Source organism: Akebia trifoliata, chromosome 6 (genome assembly GCF_017979445.1).
Source record: "Akebia trifoliata isolate Shusen 1 chromosome 6, ASM1797944v1, whole genome shotgun sequence".
In the NCBI taxonomy this organism is placed as follows: Eukaryota; Viridiplantae; Streptophyta; class Magnoliopsida; order Ranunculales; family Lardizabalaceae; genus Akebia; species Akebia trifoliata.
The window spans coordinates 4,708,076-4,735,402 of record NC_141380.1 but is presented as its reverse complement, the minus strand read 5'-3'; the positions used below and the strand labels follow the sequence as shown (position 1 = coordinate 4,735,402).

Here is a 27,327-nt window from a genome sequence, read left to right as displayed (position 1 = left end):
TGTGATATGTGAAAAAGCAAAACATGTATTTACAGGAACTATTGGGGAAGAGTAATGATTAAATGACTCCCCCACGTGGCATACTCAATCGACACCCCTGACGTGACATGTGCTAGAACCGTAGATCTGTACTCCTCAAGATACATGTGCAGTTGTGTATCCCGAGGAGTACAGATCTAGGGTTCTAGCACGTCACGTCAGGGGAGTTGATTGAGTATGCCACGTAGGTGGTGCATTTTATCACGACTCATTGGGGAAACTCTATTCTATAATTTGTAGAAAGTAACTGAGATTTCCCTATATAAATGATGATGTTTTCTCAGTGCTGTGTACTATAAAATGTTTGTCAGCATTTTAGATTATTGGCCTTGGATTTATTTCTTTCATTTATGGTCATCGTAAGAAAGCATTGTAATATGTGTGACAATAGTTAGCGTCGAGATATATAGGGACTCATCCTGCTGAATGAAGTTTTTTACTTTTAAGTGAAACCATAATTACCGAGCTATTTTATGTTGAAAATTATTGTGATATGGACTCTCTCTCTCCTGTTTTCTCTTCTCCTCCACCGACTTTTCTCTCTTTCTTCTCTAAGAGCATATCCAACAGTGTCTAAAATTGGGATGGCTGTTCTAAATTTTGAAAAAACCTCTCAAATTGCGCTCCAATGCTTGTCCTAAATTGTCATTCAAAGCATACCAATGGCATTTTTTTTAGATGAAAAAATGGAGAGGTACATGCCAAATATGAGTTTTTTTGCATTTTATTCTCTTACAAAAAAAAAAAAAAATTGCTAAAGGAAAAAATCAGAGTTAGCATTGGAGATGATCTAACGCATGCCCTGGACCTCAATCTCCACTCAAAGATAAGGGATTGAAGTCCCCTTAATATTTTGAGAAATATTTGAAAAACCCATGTATTTTCTCTAAAATATCATTTTTTGATGTCTCTTGAATTTTACGGTATCTCTTTGATTTTTTGATAAACTGAAAACATTGATACGAAACTAGATTTTAAACCATGATTCTACTATATTTCCATTCTTCACGTCAAAAGGTGGACAAACTCAATGTCTCTTTATGACATTTATTTGGGTAATCGTCAAAATATTCATTTAACGACTTGGAAAATGCATAAATCTTGGATATTTTATGGTCTAGCAGATCATCCATGTAAACCCCCATTAAATTTGTTGCTAGGATAGAAAATCTTTTTAAAATGACTCAATATCGTTACTAACTTTACAACTTTCCTGCACTTGCTGTACCAATGGCATTTCTTATACCTACTAATTACATTTTCCATCTGATTATCTTTCTCGCATGGTATGAAAGTTTGGCTCCCCATATTAATTCCATTTTCCTTTGTATTTCTAGTGCCATTTGCAACTCAATTTCGCTTTGCATAAAACCATTTTGTTTCATCGTTCTGATTTCAGGATGAAATTTCCCCTACCTGTTGGTGGGATCTAAACACCAAAAATCAATATGGCCAGCAAATTCAAGCCATTTAGTGCCAACCTTCATCATGAGCTTGGATCCCATTCATCATTCAGTGCAATTCAAGACATTTGGCAGGTTGCCTGTGTATTGAACCTGTGTGGTATATGTTTGTATCAAAGCCGAACTCAAACAAACTTGTACAAAAACTATTCCACTTTTTTTTTCCCTCATAATGGGCAACCAAGGTAATATAAACATTCTAACACTATAAGGGACAAAAAAAAAACTAATTGGGATGAAACTATACAGAGCAGACTGAGACTTCAAAAGGGGCACCAGGTTGAGTAAACAGCATCAAGTCCCTACCAAAATAGTCAGTCAGCCATTCTTCTGCAATGGCGGCTGGTGGGCAGTTGGTCATAAACTCCATCTCGATGTGCCATCTAGTTTCAGATCCTCCTCTTCATAATGAACTTTACTTTCATAAGCCGCAAAGGGGTAGGTAGTAGTTGATTACCTATACACAATATGTTAGAATATTTACAGAAATGGCTACTCCTATTTCTGAAGTAAATTTGTTAATCACCCAGCACAGCCATCATCAATCAACCTAATCAGTCATCATCAGATAAGCAAACAATGTTGTCAGCTGCAGTAACCATAGGTGCTCCAGGGCCCCGTAAGTTGCCTGTTGTTGCCAGTTCAGACATGCCCCATGTGTCAAAGAATGTTTCAAGTCCAAGATCAGTAAGAGGTGGCAATACGCTTGGAGGGTTCGCACCAGGGCGATTGTCAACGTCCCTGAGCAACTCAAGAGCAGAGGAAGAATTTTGTGCAACCGGGAGCCATCCAGAACTTTCTTGCTGTTGCATCCGGTTAAAAGGCCCAGGTGGGTAGGTAGGTGCACGGGGTGTGGCAGCAGGAACACTATGTGACTGCTGACTGGGCTCCACACTAGTGACGGGTGGAAGACCTGGTGCTGAAATGGATGTAGAAGGTCTTAGATGTTGCAGATGTGGGGCTGGGGACCGTATTTCACTGCTAGCTTGATTGCTTCCCCAGGGAGGGATATTGGGGCTTATGTTTGGTCTGACCAGATTACTAGGGATATTGGGACTTAGGTTTAGTCTGACCGGATTGCTAGGGATATTGGGGCTTGGTCTGACAGGATTGCTAGGGATATTTGGGCTTATGTTTGGTCTGACTGAATGGCTTGAGAAAAGTGCGGCAGAATGGTGGACCACCTGCACTGGTGGGGTCACAGGTGAAACTGCTGATAGGGTAGAAGCAGGGATAGGTCTATGTGCATTTTGCTGGGACGACAATTGAGATAATTGGTGCACAAATCCAGTCTGTGTGCCTGGAAAGCAAACAAGAGTTAGATGGTCCTTGGCATTGAAAAAAAAAGAACAAAATTTTCAAAGGAAAATCTGATGCATCCAATGTACAATATTTTCAACCAACCAGTAACTTTTAGGAACTTACCTAAGCTCTCTGTACAACAACATTTAAGAGACATTTACTCGAATTAGCACAATTTATTCAGGTAAATGAAACCCAATTTTGTAATTTTATAGTGGGCAATGGTGGGTTTTGAAACTGTGTAACACAAACTTTACCAACTTAGCAAGCCAGGAACATATAATGTTAATTTTATCATCAATCCTACAAACATCAACTTTACCAATATCGGAAAAAATGTATTTCTGTTTTGGTCACTGGACTAGGTTAAAATGAGTTAACTTGCCTATCTCCAAGCTGAGCACAGAACTTAAAAATAGAGAATTAAAATGTCAAGACCCAGAAAGAGCCCTGAGGAAAACTCCATACCTTGCCGCACCCCGGGTGCACCAACCCGGACATCGCTCAATTTGAACTTGAAAGCCTCAGCCAATAACCGATTCAAAAAAACTTTATTGTAAATTGTCTCAAGTGCCTTCCTTTTCTGCACTAACATTGTCGCAGCATCCTGCTGCAAAGAATTGTACTTCCTCCGGATCTCTTCTATCTCCATCTCACATTCTGAATTGAGTCGTGTTGTCTACAAGTACAATAAATTAACAAATAATAAATATGATAAAATAGGACATCCAATATCATCAGGAATAGTGTCACACAAAAGAAACACTATTTAAAGACAAACCACATCTTTGTGCATCTTAATGGCTTGATCCTCTTCTCTGAGTATTCTAGCCAATTCGTTTTGCAGAGGGTCAGAATGGAAGAACTGAGGCACCCGGGAAGTCACATGAGCAGTTTGTGGAGAGCGATTACTAGATTCTGGAACAATCCCCGTATTTCTAGGATCAGAACGTATTCTTCCACCCAAATGTGTGTCCACAAATAGATGTGGTTGCGACTGCATGTTCGGCAGTGAAACAGAGTGATTACGTAACTGAGAGTTGTCCACTGCTTGTGTTAGAACTTGAGCCTGTTGCACCTCTGTGTCATGTGGTTGACCAGAGTGATTAAATTGCTCAACTTGGCCCTCAACTGGTGGTTGAGACTGTTGAATCTGTTCTTGTTCCATCCCTGTTGGTTCAGGTACATCATGTTGACGGTCTTCTGTAGGGAGCGGATCTGTTGATGCAGGCGGCTGTGATTGCAAAACAGCTGACAGAACAGTGGTCTCATGGTTAGGTTGATGCAATGGTGTGGTAACAGCCGGCTGCACTGAAGGAACTTCGACTTGATGTAAAGGATTCTGCTCCTCACAACCAGATATGTTTTCCCCTTGAACCTCAGCAGCGATGGATTGTTGAGGATGCTCACTCGAAGGTGCCTGGTCACAATACAGAATAGTAAGAAAAAAGCTGCAATTTAACTAGTACTAAGACTGACACATGAGCAAAAAGACTATAATACAGCTAAGACATGCAAGACCATGCCCGCGCATGCACCACCACCTTTCACAAAGTGGAGAAGAGAACACTGAAGTAGCATATTAGTCTACACCTGGTGCACATGCAGGAGATGTAGTCCACCATTAGAAGACTAAAGATCAACCCTTAACTGGATGCTTACAACAATTTTTTTATGAGTGCTATTGACACCCCAACTTTTACTTATTGCGCCCCAATTAAACATAAAGAAAAGAAGTGAATGGTTGAGAATAAGTAAAAGTTGGGTGCCAATAGAAACTCTTTTTTTTTTTTTTTGTTGTACGATTTCTATTTTTGAGGTTTAGGATATTATATGAACCAAATCACAATTGTAAAGTAACCACTGAAATTGTTTGAACGAATGGTATTCTGTTTTGTAATGTTGAGATTATAATTTGAGCCAAACCTTTGTAATGTTTGAAGAGTGTGATTTAATCTTTACTTTGGGTGTGATAACTAATTAAAGAGGTGTGTAATAAGTAAAACTTGGGGTGCCGATAGCAGCTCTCTTTTTTATTGTGAATCTTTTAGGACAGCAATTACTGTCCAGAAAAGAGGTCCAAATAAAATCAACAAAAAGAATTGCTAATTTACCTGAACTGAAGGAACTTGATCATCTTGGGTATAGGCAGTGAGCTGCTGAGCCAATGGTGAATCGGCTCGAGTTGGCTCCAAGGATAGGGTGCAACCATTGTCTGAACCATCTTCTTGATCATCTTGGGTAGAGGCAGTGATCTGCTCAGCCAATGGTGAATTGGTTCGAGTTGGCTCCAAGGATGGGGTGCACCCATTGTCTGAACCATCATCTCTATCATCTTGGGTAAAGGCAGTGAGCTGCTGAGTATTGGCTCGAGTTGGCTCCAAGGATGGGGTGCACCCATGGTCTGAACCATCATCCCGATCATCTTGGGTAGAGGCAGGGAGCTGCTGAGCATCGGCTCGAGTTGGCTCCAAGGATGGGGTGCACCCATTGTCTGAACCCTCTTCTCTGCTTTGCTGCTCTTCTCCTGCAACCGTTTCTCTTTCTAAGGCCATAGTATCCATTCCACCATTCTGTCCACCAGATACCAATTCCTCTGGCATGACTGGACATAAATCATCCGAACCATGTTCTGACAAGGGTGCAGTCATGGAGGTGCCCTTCTCATGATCATCACTAACCCCACCTTGCTCATCATCCTCCATGTCTTCCACCCTGAAACCAGATTCAGGCAAAGGCAGGCAGGCAAACAAATCCACTGGTCTTCCAGACTTTGCTTCTTCCAACCAATGAGCCTTCAATAGATTCTCTTTTTCACTTGCAGCGAGCTGCACGGCCTCAAGTTTTCTCTGTTGTCTCTCCATTTGACGATTGAATTCTTCCATTTTCCTAGCAAAATCCTCATCAACCATCTTCAGCTTACCTAGTCCAATAGATGTCTTACCATGTATAGCACGAATGAGAGCCGACTCCAATTTCCGTTTTTTCTCTAACTTTGCCTTTTCTTCCTCCAGAAGTTGTTCCCTATTTTTGTTGAACTCCTCAAATTCCTCAATTTGTTTTTCAAGAAGCTTTCTCATCCTCCTGGAATGAATTTTGAGAACTTTTCTAATACTCTTATATGATACATTTTTCGATGAGTCATCATCAACCTTTCCAGAGTCAACTGCCTGATCCTGCTTGGAAGAAACCGATTGAGCAGAGCAGCTAAGGCTTTTAGAGCTCTCTCTGATCTCACCTTCTTCCAGTTCTTCCTCATCAGAAGCCATCGATTGTGAATTTGCCACTTCTTTAGTTCTTGGTGTAGAATCTTCTGCAGAATTTGAGCCCAAGACAAGTTCTGCCCGATCAGAGAACATTTGCTTCAACCATCGCAATTTTGAATAGACAGATCGCACTTCTTCTTCCTTGCACTCAAAATTCAAGTGTTGCTTTGCAACTGCAAGAGATTCCTTGCGACTGATCTTGTGTTTCAACAACGAAACTGCTGACCAACACTGCAGAATTGCACAGTAGTACATCAATGTGAGTTCATTACATATATTAAAAGATAAAGTGGTAGCAAGTCTGAATTTTTCAAAATGAGATGTTCAGTTTATCGATTTCTGGGAATTTATAATAATGTATATTTCCAATCATATTTCCTTTTTTGTCTCTTTTCTTAAAATAGCTATCAAATGCTTTTATTCAGACTGCAAAAGGTGTTTCCAAGAACTGTGAGATTATGAAACAAGGGAATTGAAGTAGAAAAGGATGATTCTGACCATAGATATCTGAAAAGCCTCCAATATCGTCGCTGGTTCCCTGTTGACATGATGATTTTTCATTACATATCCAAGAAACCTTCCAGCCATAGACTTGACATCCTCCTGCATTCAGGATCCAAATCAGACACACATGAAATCATCTCACCATCTGAAGCATCATCAGGCAACGGCTGCCTAAGGCCCTATATGGAAAGAAGGCCCAAAAAAATTTCTTTTAAGATTCTCACCGAAATTTCACCCCCAGTTTTTACCCTTTTTTTCTAATAAGACCATTGTCCCACATAGAGAGAAGTCCCCAAAAATATATGACTTCTATGTTCTCAAGGTGGGAATGCGCCCCACCACTCATTTTATTTTAAATAGAGTTAGAAGTTTCCGAAACTTATAACCCTTGTTTTGAAAAATGTTTGGCACAATGTTTGGCTTTCTTTAGGGCCTCCGGAGTCCAGACGCTCCCCTATATATATAGTTGTTAGTTAAGATCTTTAAATCCCTACTGGTTTAGAAATTCGTAGTTTCCAAAAAAAAATCAAAATCTCATTCGATCTCCATCCCCAGCCATGTTGAAAATTTAAATTTTGGAAGTAAAAGAAAAGGCTGTTTCATCAAAACATGCATGAAAATTGAAAATTCCCAAAACATTAAGCTATTCATTTTAATTCTGAAAATGGTAAATTATCGTTTTCGGAATTAAAACATTTTGATTAAAGTAGGGAAAAAACTTATTATTTTATAAAGTGGAATTTTTAAAACTATCTTACTTAAATTAAACGGGGAAAGTATTTACTATTCTATAGAATAGAATAGGAAAATGTTTACCCACTTTAACCAAAATATTTTAATTGGGAAAATTGTAATTATAGTTTTTGAAGTTAAAATGAATAGTCTAATGTTTTGGGATTGTTCCTATTTTTCCCTACCTTTTTGGAAACTCCCCCTAAAATAGTTTTTAAAAGGTCCCTTCCCCTTGTGTGTTAATTAAAAGTTACAAAAATAGAAGACTACACAAATCTTTCTCTTCTCTCTTCCTCTTTATAAATAACTAAAACTCTAAAAGAGTTAGTTACAGATTAGATTTGATTTAGGGCATCAAGGAATAAAGCGAGCATTCTTATAATGATAAATTTAATATATTGAATAATTAAAAACAATTTCAATTGAACCATCTTCATCATCTTTTTTTTAAACTATTTATCTTCATTAAAACCTCACATAATCAATTTATTTAATTTATTAATTATTCTATTTAGTTGTTAGCTTGTTTTTCAACTATCAAAGAAATTTTCCTTGTGCTTCTTAGATGTTTTTTGGTTTGAAAGAAACCTTTTTCATTTGTATTGTTTTTCAATTTTTGTTTTTGAATATTTGTCTTATAGTAATTAGTTGTTTCTTTGTAAATTTCAAGAAGTGTTTGGATTTACATAATTAAAATATGTCCATTTAATGAAATTTTGGATATTAGGGTAACCAGATTATTTATTGGAGATATTTAATGAAATCAACTAACTGGATTTGCGGGTTTGGTAACCAGGCAACTACCCGTTATAAATACTAGTGTTCTTAACATACAAAGAAAAATAAAAGAATAATTTTAGCAAAAGAAAATTAGAAAATCATCATTGTTTTTTATTACATAGAAAATTAATTAATATTATTTATATTAATATATTAAATATCAAAAAGGCATCCTTTAGAGATTTTGCATAAGGCCTCAATTTGTATCGAGCCGGCCTTGGTTAATATATATTGAAAACTACGGATAACTGTGAATGTAGTTGAAAATTTTATGAAAGTCTTATTTTGAGTCTTTATTGTCATCATTCTCTCTTTGCGGTTCAAAAGTTCTGTTAAAAGGTATCTTTTTTCATCTGGACAGCATCTTTAAATAAAATCCTTATCATAGATCAGGTCATGGCTAGGGGAACCCCACTTCAGTAAATTTGTGTTCTTTTTATAAAGAGAGTGCGGAGTCAATATGTCATATTTTATTCATTGTAAGCTGGCAATACAAATTTGACCCCATTTATCTTTCCTTTTCCGCATATCGTGGTGTTTTTGTCTTTTTTGACAAGTCCAAAATTCCATCATCTCTTCTACATATTTGAAAAATCAAATCTTCAAGGCATAAAAGAACGGATTTTTTGGTCTACTACCATTGTCATTGTTTGTTGGGGAATTTGGAAAGGAAATATCAGAAATTTTGAAGGAAAGGAGCAAATGATGCAAGATATTATAATTAGTATCGTGGGTCTCATAAATAATTGGGCTAAGGTGTGTCCAGAAATTAAGGGAGCTCTTTGAAGACTTTCTTTTGCAGTGGGATTCAGTATGTAATTCTTAGTTTAGTCTCCTTATGGATATGCTTTTTGTATGAAGGTAGGTCTCTCGACTTACTCAGTTATCTTTTTTATGTTCATATCATTAATGAAGACTTATATATATATATATATGCTAAATTGATGAACCGGGATACTATTAACAAAGTATTTTGACAATGTGTATATATACCTGACACCGACTTCACTTGTCCCTGATTGAGTTTCATACAAATGAACATTACCACCAAAAGGGGCGAAAGCACTACGTACAGCTTAAGGAAAATAAAATAGACATTCAAGTAAATTGGGTTTTAAGAGAAACGTACTGGAAGTTGTAGGATTTCACAGAGTTTTAATATCTTTGGCTTCAAGAAGTGGTGAAGGTTCTTCTGTGAATCATGGAAATTTCTTTTTTCCTCAGATTCTTCAGGTTGTTCTGGAATTTCTTTGGCCATATGATCACCTGCAGCATTCATATTAGTTGTCGACCTTGGCAAACTTGGGGCCCCTTTACCATCTGGATGGCAAGAATCTCCTGCAAAAAAAAAAAAAAAACTTAGGTTTCAGAACAAGAAGCAAATTTAGAGTACTAAAATGTAGGAACTACAGTGAGGAAAAAACAAAGTATAAAAAAAAAAAAAAAAAAAATCCATCTTATGAGTAACCCCTTTTTTTTTGGCTTAGTATGAGTATCCCCTCTTCATTGCACCAAATAATCCATTAAGACAGCATGGTAAGTATTAAAGCATTTGCCCACCTTGCTTGTCCATGCTGAATACTCTTCTTTCATCTTCTACTGATTTGGGAGAGATTACATCAATGTGGGGGTTGACTACTTTTTTGTGCTTCTTTATAACTTCGTCCCTTTCAACTTCTGATTTTTTTGGCGACTCTTCAAAATATTTAACTCTTTTCCGGACCCTCGGAGATGGCCCAGATGAATATCTCCACTGGGGATGCCTGTCCTTGAGTAAATCAGTCCAAAAAACATGAGGTAATTCTTCATCACTTGACTGTATTTCCACCTCACCAAGTAAAGAAACATCCACGGGATACATTCCTCCGCTCTGTTGAACTTTTACAATGATTGAGCAGTCACTTTTATTATCATTTTCAGCATCATGGGGTAGTTGAGTCAACAGTTCTTGCGATACTTCATTTAAGAATAACTGCTTGGAAGTGATTGAACTTGAGGAGTGGGTCCCACTACTATGGAATTCATCCAGTTTTTTGAACAGATAAGAGGCACCCCAAATGAGAAGTGCATGACTAGTACCACAGTTTATATTCTGTATATTACTATCAAGAATTGTATGCTGCTTAGCAAGAATTAGAACTTTTTCTTCAACAGTACATGATGAATATAGACGGAACACTTTGATCTGTTCAAACTGTGAATCAATAGTAATCTTCTGCAGTGCCCTTATATCATTCAAAGGGTTCCAATCACTATCAAATAAGATAACAACATCCACTGATGAAAGTTTGATGCTTGGAAGACAAGCGCGATTTTCTATTAAAAATGCGAATCTCCCTCTCTCTTTGTTGTTGAACATGTTCAAGGCAGCTTGTTTCTTTGACATGACCAACCCACTATCAACGCGTTCATAGGTATCTAGACCAAATCTTTGACGCAGAAAGTCATCCAAAATATCCCCAATAGAATTTCGTCCAGACCCACTAATTGACTGCCATATCAAAAACATTTATATGAGAAAAAATCATTTATCTTATCACAAAAAAAAGGGGAATTTACACAACATAAAAGATTATGTAAAAGGGTTCACACGTTGTCATATAATAATTTCACTATGCAATGAGTACCAGATTGAACAAGTATTTAGCTGCTCTAGACATTAATATAATTGAAATAGGAAAATTCATATATAGAAGTGGTATTTGATGTGGTGGCTCATTTTCTTTGGCAAGGGCATTAGGGGCAATGTTTACAAAACGTCTAAAGAGGCATTGAGAAAACTTACATCTTAGGGAGCACACACATTTTTGGCACCTTTTGACTTCAGCGTACGTTTTATGTGGATGTATTGTATTTCTCTTTTAATCATTGTTTAGTAGTACCATTATATTATAGTCCTTATGATTATGAAGTTGTCCTTATTTAACATTTAATTTACATAGTCGTTTTTCATAGGTTCAAGTGTGAAAGGCAGGGTTCAGATCCCAGGTCAGTAATGTTACACACCCAAACTTTGCGTGCTGCCAGCTTTGAAACAGGGAAACCAATAACCTCAGAAAAGCCAATGAAACAAGATGCAAATAAAATGATACTAAATTACACAAGCAGAGTTTTTTTTTTTTTTTGAAAGGTATAAGATGAGTCCAACTCTGCAAAAATCGTTTTGAAATAGGTTTTTGTCCACCGGCTTACAAAGCAAACCGCATCTACAAAGTAACCCTACAAAAAAGATACCCCTGAATTGCTTGAATGGCCTCACCAAAAAAAATAGTAGACTGAATACTCCCATAATGACTTCCTAGGGCAATTGCTCCTTCCAACAACCCCAACAAACAGTATCCGACTTTACTTTCTCCTTGATTTTATCTTTTGACTCCTGGTAATACGTAAAATCCTCTCGAAATGTTTTTCTTTTTGTTGTATTGTTTTGGCTCAATTTATTAATGAAATTACCACTCTTCCGGGAAAAAAATTGAGAGATATTATACATAACTGACTTGAAGTTAATCAATGAAATAGATGATACATTAACAAGTACAAAAAGCCTTCAAATGATTAAAGGAGAACTTTTTTGCTTCACATGACATCACATAATAATTAGATAGATCAAAACTCTGCAATGAGATGAAGATATTTTACTGCAAATAGATTTTTTTTAAAAGCTCCTAACTTCTTTTCCTATTTAGTTCTTTATTTCTGCAGTTGATTCACTTGGCTTAAATTTTAATGAATTTCTCAAAGACTTTTTTTTGTGATAAGTATAATATATTGATAAAGAGAGAGAAAAATTTACAAAGAGGCGAAAAAGCCTCACAAGAGGCAGCAAGAAAAAGGAAAGCTACAGCATTAGTGATTACATAAAGAGTTCCATCTAAAAACAAAATCATCAAAAGTAATCCCCGCGAACTCTATGTTCTATTTTGACCAAATGTATAAAAAGCCCAAGATCTCCAAAAAACCTGCATGAGAGATTATAATCTTACTATTGAACACCCTGTTATTTCTCTCGTTCCAAACCCCCCAAACAATAGCCGAGGGAAGCATAGCCCACAGGAACCGTTTTTTGGTGTGGAAAGCATTACTGGTCCACTCTTCTAACAAAGAGGAGAACTTACGAAGAAAGACCCAATTAATACGGAAAAAACCAAGAAAGTATGATCAAATATTATAAGAAAATGAGCAATGAATTAAAATATGATCTACAGATTCCCCTTCCCTCAAACAAAAGGGACAACAATTGGACGTGATCCAACCCCGAGCAATCAAATTATCCATCGTTAGAATTCTATCAAGAGAAGCTAACAAAATAAAAAAGGAGATTTTAGAGGGAACTGACTAAGACCAAATGATTGGTCCTGAAAGGGATCGCTCTGCAAAATGAGTCAGCCACTTATGGAAGGATCTGACCGAGAATCTCAGATCCTTAGCCCTTGTCCATTCCCACTTATCATATTCGTTTTCATTGAGATGAAACATATACAGGAAATCAAGGAAAGATGTCACCTCGGTTAGCTCCCAATCATTAAAGTTTCTCCTGAACCCCAAATCTCAAGTAGGGCTAGACTCATTGCGAATCAAACACTACTGGATAGAATGATTCTTCTTAATAGAACAGGCATACAAAGACGGAAATTGAGAGATAGGACCGCATTTTTTAGAGAATAGAAGAATGTTTCAGAACTTTAAATGAGGTATTTTTGGGTTTTCTTATTTTATGTATCTTATTCCAATTTTAAGTTAAGAAGAAAGAAAAGAAGAATGTTTCAATATTATTCTTCTTAAACATTCTTCTTTTCCAACATCCTACTTCCTAACCTCCATGGTTTGAGGCTTGGACTCAAAACCCCTCCCTCAAAGAGTCTTAAGTGACCATCAAGTCCACCCCAAACATGGTCAATTGCATAAATCTTCATTCGATTTTGCTAAATGAGGTCCAGTGGATAATTCCAGAATGGATTGCAACATATGGAGATAGAATAAGAACATCAATAACATAGTTTATAAGATGAACAGAGTCCTCTGACCACAGATTCATAGAGAAGCTAACTGCAAATATCCCAGCATCCATTACCAAAGCATAAAGTGGCTTTTCCAATCACCATCACACTTATCCCAAAAAAATTGGCCAAACTCCAAAAAAATTGGCCAAACCAAGAATAGGGTTATTACTGACAAAGTTAAACAAAAATCATTGCTTTAGCTCAACCAAGTGGACTTCTAAAACCACCACAGACTTCATAACAGGAAAAGAAGTTAAATGAATATCTTGGATCAGGTACCTGAAAAAGGATAAGTACTCTTAAGCCTCGTTTTCTTATCTCTTGAAGTACTTTGTCAAGAACCTGTAGCTTTCCACTAGCATTTACTCCAACTTCCAAATACTCAACCTCTGGAAGATCTTTCGTAAGCAAGCTTTGCAAAGACTCATTCACAAGATAAGGGTGGTCACAGCACTGCCAAGAAACAACATTTAACTATTAAAAACTGAAGAAATATACCAAGCAAGGGTAATTGTAAAATGTCCATGCGATGCCAACATTTCGATGAACAAAAGAAAAAAAATGACAAACTAAGAAAAAAAACATCAACTTCAATTCAAGACTTGACAGATCTTACCTTCCTAGAAGAGATAAGAATATCACAAAGTGCCCCAACAGGATCGTTCTTTGAACATGAACGAAGTGATGTAGAGTTCGAAAGTAGTGTAGCACAATACTGCTCCACCTGCACATGGGAAAGTCGTACAGGAACCCAGTACTCAACAAACTTAGAGGAGTCTGACTTCCGCTCGCATACAGCAAACTGTGCAAACCTCTCCTTCAATTTACCAATAATATCATTAGAATCAGTCTTCAGATTATCAAAGCCACTCCCATCACCTCCAGAGTCAATGAAGGACAGAAGATTGAGGTACTCAGGTATGCTATCCTGGAAAAACAACATGAAGTCAAGGGCATAGTCTGAAGCCAAGAACATCAAATATAAATGATGAGAGATAACTAGACACCTTTATCTGACCACAAATGAGAAGAAGCCTAAATTCAGTGGTTAGTGTCTTAATTTGGTCAAAAAAATTTGACGCTCCAAAGTGCTGGCACTCATCGACAATTATTGCTTCCCATCCCACACATTCTAACAAATCTAGATCCTGCAGAACAATATGAAATCAACTAGAAGTCCAAAACTAATGAAAAATGGAACAGTCCTGCATCATATCCAATTTTTATTTCAAAACAATCCTTCACATACGTAAGTTACAGGAAAGCCCAGATCAAAATCCATTTGTCCAACTACAGTATTTTATGGGCATTTGTGATATTAGTTGAATGCTCTCATAGTTTAACAACACATGCCAAAGAACTAAAACTCAATGATCATGAAAATTGAATCAACCACAAGCAACTATAAACCAAAGAAAGACACTTTTGTCTGTAACACAATTTTCCTTATTGAAGTGTAAACCCATTATAAACAACACAATACATTAGAGAAGGAGCTACCTCAACAATAGCATCTGGAGGTGATAAAAGTACTTCAAACATTATGCAACCACTCTCCTCATAGAACTCCAATGCTCGTATACTCTCCCGAACATCTTTGTTCCCATTGTAAACAACAACATTGAGAGATGGTGCTAAGCGCAAGAACTCAGCTTCCCATACAGAAAGAGCAGAGGAAGTTGAGATGATGAGAAAAGGCCGACATGCATGGGATTGCAAGGATAAAATAAATAAGATCACCTTGAAAACTCGTTCCTGCAAGCATTAGACCCAACAAGTCACATGGAAGTCCAAGAATTGGAGTACAAACTGTACAGGGATTGAACACCAAAGTATGATGAAGGCAAAACCAAGAGTTCACAAAATTCAGGAGTAAATCAAATAGTTGACGTAAAGTAGTTTAAATTTATCTACTTTCTAGGACTAAAGAGAATGTGCAAAGAGATTTTATAGACTATGATAATATAAACAGAATGGCAGCCACCTGTCATGGACCTAGCCCCTTGTTGCATAGTACCTGTCACGGTTTTACAATGTTTCCTCACTCCCCTTCTCTCCCAAGATCTCTTATCCCTCTTTCACTCTTGCTCTTGTCCCCATAACTTTCCCTCTCTCTTAGAGTTCTCTTTTTCTAGGGCCTAGGAGAAGAGATATTCGGTATCCTGTCAATCCTATTTGGTATGTCATGTGTAATTTCATTGGTTGATGTGTTAAAAGTAAAAGTTGGTATGGCCATAAAAGCTCTCTTTATTTAAGAAAGCTCAACATATTAGAGAAGTGCATAATATGAAATGCAAGGAAAGACCCGTGTAAGATTTACAATAAGATGGGATATAGGACAACGAATTATCCTTACAACAGATTAAACTAGTGAATGGGAAAAAATCAATTGATGGATCCGCATTATATTTTTCTTTGATAACCAAAAGAGGACAAGGGCAATATCTTTCTTAGAGAAGCATATATCTACTCTACATAACAAAAAGAGATCCTTCCTAGGGAACACGTGCCAATGAACATATCGAAGCAACTGCAATTGACAAAAAAAAAAAAAAAAAACTGATATGAAGAGTGATGCGAACAAATTGTTGAATGTTGTAGATGGGGATCCCATATATGATGTCTATAACAATGAAGTGATCAGTTCATCAAGTCATTGATCATCACACCATTGGACAACAGAACATCTACATCACATGAACCATCTTCATACCATCCATTGTCACACTATCAACCATCCATCACAAGGAACCACTATCATCATCTATAGAAATTGCCCAATGAAAACTCCAACTAGAAAGTTCACAGTTGAGCTACTTTTTAAGAAGGATCGAACTTTCTTCTGAAGGCACAATGAACAAATGGCCAAAATAGATGCCCATGTTCTCAAATCTCATCAGGTCTAGATGTTACTAATTTCCAATGGACATAAATTTGTTTACTCTGAAATCTGATCAAAAGCGAACAGATGCCTTAGAAAGCTCATTAAAAGATCTCCAAAAACTATGCACGAGTTTTTGGCAGATTCTAATGTTTTTGGCGTCAAAAATATGTTGGAAGTTTTGATACATTAGAAGACAAATATTAGAGGTCTAATAGATATTATTATGAAAATATTAATGTTATTTTAGATTAACGGTTGAAATTTGTTTATTTCTAACATTGGGTTTTAAGGTTTCCTTTTCCTATAAATAATTGGTTATGGAACATGTAAGAAGACTTTGATTAATTAATAATATTTTGATAACTTTTGAAGCATTAATAACATTGGTTACCTTGGTGTTTCTAAGGTTTCACTTGTAGAGAGATTTTGGTGGGTTCTCTCGTGATTCAACCACCTTGGAAAAGCTATTTTCATTCAGTCTTCTTGCAGGTCTTTCTACTTTTGTATCAAAATCAATCTATTTTTCTTAGTGAGAATCATTTTCTCTTGCATCATCTGATATCAGAGCAACTTCCTAAGGAAGGCATGCCAATCAACAAAACGAAGCAACTCAATCAAACAAATAGATGGAATCAAAGAGTAATGCAAGCAACGTGTGGAATGTTTACTTTCACAATTGCAGGTGTAGTATTGCTTGCACCTGATTATTTTGTCTTTATCTCATCCATTGAGAACATATCAATCCTGCCCATTTGTTTTTCTAGTATCCAATCAGATCCTAATATCAAAATAACAAGTAGAAATTGTCTAAAATATATTACTTCAACAAAAGTAAAACTTTTGGAATCATAATGGGTATTTGAAGATGTATTTTGTAACTTTGCTAAAAAGAGATCTTTGTTTACCAGCCACACATTATCTAACCAAACCTACATCCATCAGAATCTTCATTAAATCCATAGGGTGTGTTTATCCTGGTTGTGTTTTCTGTGGTTTGCTGTATTATTTTCTTTTGTATTAGGTGATCTCCTCGACCACCTTGCTTTTTTGCTTTTAGGATTAATAAACTTCACATCTATTTAGTACATAAAAGTCATAAAGAAAATAAAAAGTGCATAGCCCAACAAGTTTCTACCTGGTCCTCAATGATAACATTTTGTCCCTTGTGCCAGTACTCACGAAGTTTGTTCACAAAACTTAGATGATCATTATCTACTCCAGGTAGACCTATGCCTGGCAACTTCGACAGTTTTAAGAATGAACCTTTCCTTCCCTGCAAAAATTGCAGATTGTTGATTATAAACAAATTACCAAATAGGTATGCAAGGCTGTTCACAACAAGAAATTCAAATAATAACGATAATAATAAAAAAATATTTAATAATAAGAACAAAGAAGTAAGATCATTTTAACTTGGTAAAAGATTTTATCCATCATTGTAAGTAGTCTAAAACAGCGGAAAAATGAATGAAATATGTTGGTTTCAATAAGCATCCCCAATAATGGAAGAGATTGAGATCAAGAATAACAAAAAAGCATTGAAAAGCACTGACAAATGGGCAAAATAGATATGATAAAAAATTTAGTAAAGGTTTACACCTAGAAAGATTAGAGGCCTAGAGACAGGCAACCAACAACAATCCATCACATGTCTTTTAGATTTATATAAAATTCATTAATCAAAAGCAAATGAAACAAAAGGAGTTGATGAGACCTAACAGCAGAAAAGAAAATAAAACCAAAAAATAAATAAAGCAGAGAACCCATCAGAAAACCTTACATGCTTTCCTTACAACTTCCTACCTGAAACTTAAGAGGCCGTTGAAATCATTAAAAGGTTTACACCAAAAGAAACTAAGGTCTAAAATGCAAATGATAACCTCGTGGTGCAAATACCCCTTCCCACTGAAAACATGAAACTCACATTTGTGATTAAACTAGCCCAACCAGATCCCTCGCTACTGGGTAGATCAATCTGGTTCTCATATATAAATCTATGATTCAAATTTGGAATAAATATCAAGAACTTACAATTTTACAAAGTACATTTCTATAAAGTGAGATTATGTGTAGAAGAGATTTACCATTACACATTCCATGGTCTTGAGAGAAATCATTTAAAGATTGGAGAAATGCTTAAAAAGGTCAATGATCGTAAAGATCAAGAAAAATACTATTTTCAGTTTGCATCATGTGATGAGGAGCACCTTATTTGCGTCTCTAGGGTCAGATGCTCTTTTTGCCTTCTCGCGACGACACTCATAGTCCCTTATAAGTGTCAAAGCCTCCGGCGACCTCAAAAATGATGCATTCTCTAACTCCCATGTAGCATGCTCGTAACCAAGACCAGTCCATTTCACAAGCCGCTCGTAATGGCAATTCGAGGTATCACTACAATGCTCACTGAGGTACTCATCATGCTGCTTTGGAGACATTAACAATCTTTTACGTAGCAGACGATGTGGCTTACTCCACTCTGATTTCCACTTTAGGACCTGAGGATGGGGGAGGGGCAAAGTTGGACACAGATCATAAAGATAATTATTACTTTTGTGGAGAAGGAATCAACACCAAAATTGCCTCAACATATCAATATACATCCAATGATCAACTTAATGAAATGCCACATTTATCTGCCAAAGAAGGATACCATAGTACTTAATGCAAAGTTTATCACGAGATGGCAACCTGGTTTTTCTTGAATTCTGCAACAAGCATGGGAGCTTCAAGAAGCAGTTGATCTTCTGAGACCCAGCGGTTATGAGCATGAGCAAGACCTTTGTACTTGACCAAATAATGATTCTGCTTCTGCATTCCTAGCATAACAATATGAAGTCATTATTCGCACAGACCACTCCTGTTACCCATATGTAACTCGCTACGAGGACATGAATAAAATACTGAGCAAACATTTCACAGATGTTCTACAAAGTTGGGATCTTCCCCTATTCTCTGGAAGGGAAAAAAATTCTGTGGAGGTTGATAAACTTGGGGGGTCCAACTAAAAACCAATTGGCAATGAGTGGAGTGGCCTAGGAGCATATAAGGAAAGAGACAAGGCAATGAGTGTCTGATGTGGGACTAAACTCAACACGCCCCCGCACATGTGGCCAGACTGAGCCAAAGCAGGTGGAAATATGAACTAGGTGACGTGGAGGAGAGAAAGGCCCGCTTTGATACCATGATAAAAAAGACTATGATTAAGGGTTCATTTAAAAGAAAGAAGGAAGGATTGAACCATCTTGTTATGTTGAGTAGGTAGAGAGTCCAGTCCACTATTTATTTTCTCTTCCAAAACCTTTCTTTTTTCGGTATGCCGCTCCGCGATCCAACTCAAAACCAATTGGCAATGAGTGGAGTGGACCAGGAGCTTATAAAGAGAGAGACAAGGCAATGAGTGTCCGATGTGGGACTAAACTCAACAGTGGTTACTTCCATTTGCTCTTTGCTAGGGATTGTGGTTGAAAGGAATAAGAGATGCTTTCAAGGAATGGAAGCCTCAGGTTAGGACGTCAAATTGTCGATCCTCGGATTTTTGTTCTATTGGTGTAAACTTTTTGTTGAGTTCAGAGGTGTTTTCTTTGAAGATTTTGTTTTTAGGTGGGAGTCCTTGTGCTCCAGATAGTCTAGTGTTTTTTTAGGTTGGTTCACCTCGACTACCTTGTACTTTATTTGCAATTTATACTTATCAAATATATATATACACACACATATATCTACTCATATATCTACAACATGTTTTGTCCTATGTGGGCTTAAAGTTTCGGATTGAGATGATTTTTGGCGAGGATGATCTCTATGATGAGGAGATCATCCTTACCAAAAATCAGCTACTTCTAACCCCATATTTATGAGTTGAAGAATCATGGACCGTCCATTTTTGTAAACCACTTTTGACGAGGTTAAAAGTTTCGGATTGGGCTGATTTTTGGTGAGGATGATCTCTACATCATAGAGATCATCCTCGCCAAAAATCAGCTCAATCCAAAACTTTTAGCCCACATCGGACAAAACACGTTGTAGATATATGTGTACACGGATCCTGATCCATATATATTTCACAGAAGATATTCATGAAATTATTTAACAATTGTATCAATACCTCTGCAATTTGAAACCTCCCCTTCTCTAGCATCCCAAATGGACTCCATTCCTCCAGACACTGAATGCACGCCTGACTCTATCTTCTTCTTGACACACCACAGACAATGCCATACACCAGATGGGACATCATTCAAAGGAGGATCAAGACAATAGTGATGACAGCTTATGCTGCACCCATTTCCATCACAACACCTAAAATTGGAAAGCAGGAAAAGATTTCAAATACTGCAGGGTGCAACATATATAATTCAGCTACAAACATATCAACAGAATCACCAAAATTAAAATAACCTTTCTGCCACAAAATAAAATAAAAAATTGAAAAGAGGTTAGCATGTTTAACAGAGAATTTTTTTAAGACACCTAAAAAGTACAAAAATGTCTAGATGGATAACCAAGTAATTTCTATCCTCTCCAGTAATCTTCTGTCAAATACAATGCACATTTGACAGAAAACATATTTTCAGGCTTTCTATATAAGCCTCTCAATGGAGAAACCTAGCCAAAAGTATAAAGCAGAGTATTGTACAAGTCTGTATATCAGGGCATGTATAAACATAATTTTTGTTAAAGAAGAAAGAGGACCAAAAGAGGTCAATGAGACCTTCCTAATACAGTGCAATGGAAACAAAACAGCAGCTGCCCACCACCTTATAATCCATCTTTACAGACCGTTTCGCACGTAGACAAAGGGTCCTCTAAAAATGATGCCCTTGAATCCTTAATGGTTTGCACCAAAAGAAAAGAAAGCCACAAATGCTAATGATAACCATAGTCACAAAGTTGGCATATGGGTTTAAATCAGCAAGGGAAAACTTTGGAACAAAAGTTAAAACGAGAAAAAAAAACGATGAAAATAAAAGATAAATTTTTTTATTAAAAGTAATGAAAAATTATATATCTAATGAAAATTCATAAAATCAAGTTATTATCATCAAATCCCATATTTTTACATTTATGAATTACCAAATTCTATTATGCATCCAATCCCACATTTAAAAAAAGAGAGAAAATGTTTAAAATTTTGTCTCTGTGAAAAAACGGGAAAAAGTAAGCGATTTTTGTGACACATGAAAAGTCACATTTTTTTTACCGTTTTAATCGTTAGGTATGCAAGTCGCATTTTAAACGCGACTTTTTCAAAAAATTGCCAATTGTATACATACATACATATATATATATATATATAAACCACTAAAATCCCCATGATAACCTCACATATGCAATTTTAGATATAAAATCAAGGACTGCCAACTTGACAAGATTTTTTATTTTTTTTTGATAAGTAGAACTTCATTAAAAAGGGGCAAGGTCGGGCAAGATCACCAACCAAGCAAAAACAGTTACAAACAGCTACTCTCTTACAATACAACAAACCCCCTCCCAATTGCTCACAAGGTCTTGAAACAAGACCCCCCTTAGCTCTTTAAAGACTTTAGAACATAGAAAAATCAAACCCAAAATGGAAAAGATAAGAGAATGGGATCCAAGACTTTTGTTCTCAAAAATCCTATTGTTACGCTCCCTCCAAATACCCCAATAAATCGTAAAATGGGTAATGCTCCAAAGTAACCTCTTTATCCCGGAGAAGGAGTTCCCAAGGCACTGCCCAAGATTCAAACAACGACTTTGCAACGGAGCAAAACATGATCAGCTCATTCCATGTCTCTAAAGCACAGCAGGCAGCAGTTAGCCCCACAAAAACTTCTATGCATCAAGAAATCCATCATTTGGATCCTACCCAACACTGCAGTCCAACTAAAGAACACCACCTTAGACAGCACTTTTGGTCCCCACAAGATATTGAAATAGGGAAACACCAAAACAGCCACCTTCTGAAATTCCATTCTCAAGTTGGTTCGACTCAGTTTCTCCTTTAATGTCAAAGAACCAGCCTCCTCCTTTTTGTCAAGGCTCTTAATTTCTTGAACGATGGATGTTTTCTTTGAGTTGACTTCACCGAAGAATTCCTTGTTCCAGACTTTCAGTTTTTCTTTCAGAGCCTTGAGTTTACTCCATTCTGACTATGGACTCACATTTGTCAATCCCATCCAAAGAGGAAAGCCGGCTAATAAGGCTAGTAATAGAACTCAACATCCCAAGCATTGAAGACAATGTCAAAACAGAAATCCCAAGACAGAGCTTCCCAGCATGAACCATGAAATTCATAATCGACAATATTTTCTTGGATTAAATAGGGTAGAGATTTGAAATTTGCACTTTAAGATGTAAGTGTTAGACCAATGACCCCGCCCGAGTCAAACCGTACTCCCTTTACCTAGTCTAAATGCTATCCTTATGCAAAACTCAAGCAGAACTTTGATATGTTTCCAAAATCCACTCTCATATGAGGATCATGTTAACCAACCAACCACTCCAAAAGACTGATCTATTGGAGAAGGGGGGGAACTGTGAATATAAGACGGGCACAGGGCTTAAATGAGGTATGACACACCCGAGAGTGGAGGAAAATACACCCTCAACACTCCCCCTCACCCATAAGGGTGGAGAGAATTGAACCTGTGACCTATACGAACCTAGTGCTCTAATACCATGTTAACCAACCAACTACTCCAAAAGACCGATCGATTGGAGAAGGAGAGAACTATGAATATAAGAGTCACGGGGCTTAAATGCGGTATGACACACCCCAAGAGTGGAGGAATACACTCAACAGATCACACTTTGTTGATTTCCCACCAAAAAATCCTATACCTATATTTTGCATGGATAACTCTCTTGCACATACTATCTTGATCAACAACAACCCTCCCCAACCATTTGCCTAACATAGCCAAATTCATGACCCTAATTTTCTGAAATCCTGACCCCTACATTTTTTGGGCAAAAAAAAAATAAGCTTCCACTGCACTAGGTGAAATTTGCAAGCCCCGTCCTTATACTTGCGACCAAAAAAAAAACATGAATCAATTTACCACATTGCAATTCCATGCTTCTTGGCATTGTACTCAAGGAAATAAATAAATTGGAATGCCTGTGAGGGACCTTTTATTATGGTCATTTTCTCACCTATGGAGAGGTACCTCAACTTGAAGTTTAGTCTTTAATTTGCCAACTTAAAACAAAGTAAAAGGAAAGGGAATTAGATAAGGGTTACCCACAAGAGATTTCCATCAAGCTTGCAGATGAAACATGCATTATGGTCAGTTTTGGTTTGAAAGTCCGAAGGAGACTCATTTAACTGCTTATCGTTGCAGCATTCTTCAGTATGTCCTGTGCTAACCCTGGTTTCAAATTCCTCTCCATCCTAACGCAAAGCATTAAGAATAGATGGTAATATCAATTTTAAAATATACAACTCGTCAAAGGATAAATATCCAATAAAGTCAAAATAAAATTTATAAAATGAAATTTACAAGTGAACTATGCAGATAAAAAATATATATACCTCTTCTGAGATAACTGGGACCTCTGCCATAGCATGTTCGTCGCTGTTATCGTGCACAACATTCCTGGAAGGCAAATTGATAAAATATCCCTGTTAAATGGCATGATAAAGAAATTATTGAACAAACCAACAATTGAAAAACTCACGAGACGTTCATTAGAACAAAGATCCTAATCAAACTTCCACACATTCATGGGAATTATGTGATAGCATGAAATATAGTGCACCTGTGAGCTTCGGGCAACAGCTCACTGCCATCAAGATCAGCATCATCTATTTTTTTAGCCATAAGATTTACATCTTCTATAGACCCATCCTTTTGGATGCAACTCACAGGTATCCCATTATTTTTAAGACTTCTGAGTATGTTTGCTTGCTCACAAACTTCCTAAGAAATATAGAAGGAATGATACCAATTAGAAACACATTATCCCAATGAAAAGAAAGTCATAGGAATTAATGGCTCACTGCCATGAAAATAAAGAAGAAGACTTGAACCAAGACTACAACAGAATAGAATAGAATAGAATGTAACAGGATTCATAATATAGACCAGGAGATCAGAATAACAAGCAAAACCACCAAAGAGATGAACCTCATGCAACAGCAAAATGTTTAAAGACCAAAAAAGTTAGAATCTAGCCTTGCTTAAACCGTATATGACATGCCAAATAAACCAAGATGTGAAAGACTAAAGGGAGAGAATTACAGTAACATACTAGTAATATAAGTTGTCTATAAATCTATATTGTACACATGGTTGGATGGCCCATCACCTTATCAATTTAAGTCAACTATAGGCATCTTGCATTTGTCAGCCCAAAAAATCAGAAGGAACCAGTGAACATAAAAGTAGGATTTTGAACAAGCAAGACTGGACTCAAGCATGCCAAAGAGTAAGACACTTCTAGTCCACCAACGTCTGACTTGGGACTAATACCTTCTAGCTCATCTCAGGGATTGCAACATGTTAGACCCAGCCTTTCCTTGAGGTATGAGAAAAATGATGTGCAGCCGTGCAGGATGGCTCGAGGTTGGGTCATTTGTAGAACAAATTTCAAAGTTACAGAGATGACCACCTCAATCGATAATCAGAAAAGTTAATCATATCTTCCTAACTATTCTTAATTTTTTTATAAACAACCATAGGCCTTGACCCTCTCAACCACGAACGCTGAAAAACCAACCTTGTGTTCAAAAATGGGCCTGCATCTTTCTTCCCACACAACCTTGACACAATTTAAATTGCAAATCCTACAAAGTGAAACTGTGTCTCCTCACTTTAAAAAGCTCAAGTTGATTGGTCAAGAAAGATTCTGCCTTATGGTTCCAATTTGTCCTGAAGAGATGCCTTACAACAGAATATAAGCATTTTGGTAACTTCAGCCACACACACACACATACCAAAAAAAAAAAAAACAACAACTAGCAAATTTAGCGATCAATGACATGCATTCCACAAGAAGAAGAAAAAAGTGATAAGGAATCGGAAGCCAAACAAAACAAAAAAGAAAGGAACATACCTTCGGAAAAGTGTCGCATAAATCATGGTTTTTTTTAGAGTTGCAGGGGTGGACATCGCAATTTTGTGAATCAAGGTTCACCCTACCCAAACAAATAGCAAATATGAATTAGCCAACAAGTTAATTGTGATACCCTACAATGTTCCTAAATTATCAAATTACATGTAAGTAGAAATTTCCACATCCAAATAAAAATTTCCATCCACCATGTTTTACACAAAAAGAGGGAACTTGTTCTGAATTTATAATTTCGTTTAGTTACCAGTTCAGGATACTTTAGTGATTACAATATTGACTGAGAGTAAATGTACAATTCCCCTACTTTGTATTGTAACAAATCATCGTGTTAGGAGTACTTAAACTAGCATCGGTTCTTAAGATATGGTTTTTGACCACAGGATTAGAAGCTTAGAACTCATATCAGAGTTGTCAAGTCCGGATTTAAATAGTTGCAAACTTGGGGAGTTGAGCACAAGCAGTGTACTGTGAAATAGCCCCACTTACCCAAATTTCACAGCAATTTGAGAAATTAGTAAGACCCCCAACACCATTGACTCTGGATGGTTGATATCAGTTGATTTGACACATTGCAAAGCAACTTTGAGGTTGTGGGTTCAAGTCCAGGTTACCCATTTAAGAAAAAACACCATTGATTCTCAATGGAAGTGGGGGTATACTATTTTGCAAAGTACAAGGGGTCACACGAATTGGCCCTACTTCTGAGGGGAAATGGTACTAAAATCAGCTTTTCTTTGTTACTAAGTGAAGGATTCATATATCTAACATTGCAATGGACTTAAACAATCATAACCAAAAGCTGCATACCAAAAAGGGATTATAGGGAAGAAAATACCTTCGCCTTTTAGAATAGCCAACACATATCCCAAGAGAATCACTCCTCTTACTTCCAGAGAGCGAGGAAGAAACATCATCAGTGTTAGAAGTGCCGATCTTATCACCTGCCACTGCACCACATGTGCCAAATACACTGTCAGTATCACCAACAGTTTCGTTGGCTATTACTTCATCGGAAGAATTACTAGACACTGGAGTTTCATCTCCATGCTTGGATTCATGGGATTCCTCTGGATGCCTTTTATGTTTCCCTCTATAAAGTCTTTCCCTGTAACAACGGGCATCCATTAATCTCTTCTTTTGCAAAATATTACGAGGTTTTGGATGACTCGTCTCCTCTCTTCTTTGATCTTCGTTGTCTAGCATTCGTTGTTTCCCATTTTTCTCTCTCTTCTCGTTTTTGTTGTCTGTCTCCAAAGAACTCGAACCCTTCTCAAATCTATGAGATCTTCTTGAACGTGTCTCAATTCCTTCAGACTTTCTTGTATTTGAAGGACTTGATGCCCTATGTTTCTTCGAAGGTGTTCCTCTAGCAGACCTTCTCAAACCAGATGTATCTGTACTCATCGATCCCGAAGTTGTTGAACTTTTGCCTCCGATTTGCTTCCTCTTCAAGCTGTTGCTGTCATCATCCTTCCGCTTGCAACTCGATCGAGTACTATTTGCCATCTTTTTTCCACAATTCATGCACCAAAAAAGTGGAAAATTTCAATCAATTTTAAACTGAAATTAAGTAGAGTTTTCTCAGGCAACATTAATCAAAAAACAATTCCCAATATATATAATCCATTTAAATATGCTTGGAAACAAATGACTCATCCGAATCATCTCAGTCTGGGTAATCTATGGACACAGATTGCTCTGCATTGCAGAACAAATACAAGAGATACATTCATCTTTAACAGAAACAGAACCCTAGCAACTATCTATCTCAACAGAAGCAATGCTAGAGCTATGTACTACAAAACCCACTCACAAATCACTCTCTGAACCCTAATTTCCTAATAGAAACAGAAAAAAAAAAAAAAAAAAAATTCAAAATCATACCAAGTGAGAAAAAACACGAAATCATAAACAGTTCCATGCATGTCTGTTAATGAAATTTCTAAATAAAATAAATCGAATGGAGGCAAATATTTAGCAGAAATTAAACCCTAATTCATCAATCGAGAAAGAAAAAGAAAAAGAAAAAAAACTAAACAGCGAGAGATTAATCCATCGAGAAATCAGAATTCTACCGAAGACAAGAGGATTCTAGATGGAAAAAATAAAAAGTCGAATCAGAGATTATAAACAGATTTGTAGATAAAACAATCTGAGATTTCAGAAGCTCTTACAGTGGTTCTTAGACTTCCGATTCGGCTCAATTAACAAAGACACACAGACATTGTAGTGTAGTTAAAAGGGAGCGAAGAAAAAAGTAAAGGAAGAAAATATGTATATAAAAAAATAAAAAATAAAAAGCG

General features: G+C 36.8%; 1 protein-coding gene across 3 annotated transcripts; it reads right to left on the bottom strand.

The window, feature by feature from the left end:
* Nucleotides 1-1,508: 1,508 nt before the first annotated feature.
* LOC147399784 (uncharacterized) lies at nt 1,509-27,327 on the bottom strand. Of its 3 annotated transcripts, XM_086445264.1 has the most exons (21): nt 27,199-27,327; nt 25,860-26,530; nt 25,007-25,088; nt 23,711-23,871; nt 23,484-23,547; nt 23,197-23,342; nt 20,073-20,266; nt 18,659-18,786; nt 18,178-18,465; nt 17,106-17,243; nt 14,587-14,841; nt 14,094-14,234; nt 13,703-14,014; nt 13,366-13,539; nt 9,647-10,577; nt 9,216-9,424; nt 6,569-6,673; nt 4,919-6,301; nt 3,586-4,224; nt 3,273-3,483; nt 1,509-2,802 (listed from the first exon to the last, which is right to left on the bottom strand). In XM_086445264.1, the coding sequence occupies exons 2-21, from the start codon at nt 26,528-26,530 to the stop codon at nt 2,057-2,059; spliced, it is 6,978 nt and encodes a 2,325-aa protein (XP_086301390.1). In that variant the 5' UTR covers nt 27,199-27,327; the 3' UTR covers nt 1,509-2,056. The 3 variants fall into 3 exon arrangements, with proteins under 3 accessions (XP_086301390.1, XP_086301391.1, XP_086301392.1); XM_086445265.1 differs by lacking the exon at nt 14,094-14,234; XM_086445266.1 differs by lacking the exons at nt 23,197-23,342; nt 23,484-23,547; nt 23,711-23,871; ... (1 more) ...; nt 25,860-26,530; nt 27,199-27,327 and having other exon boundaries at nt 18,659-18,778; nt 20,073-20,249.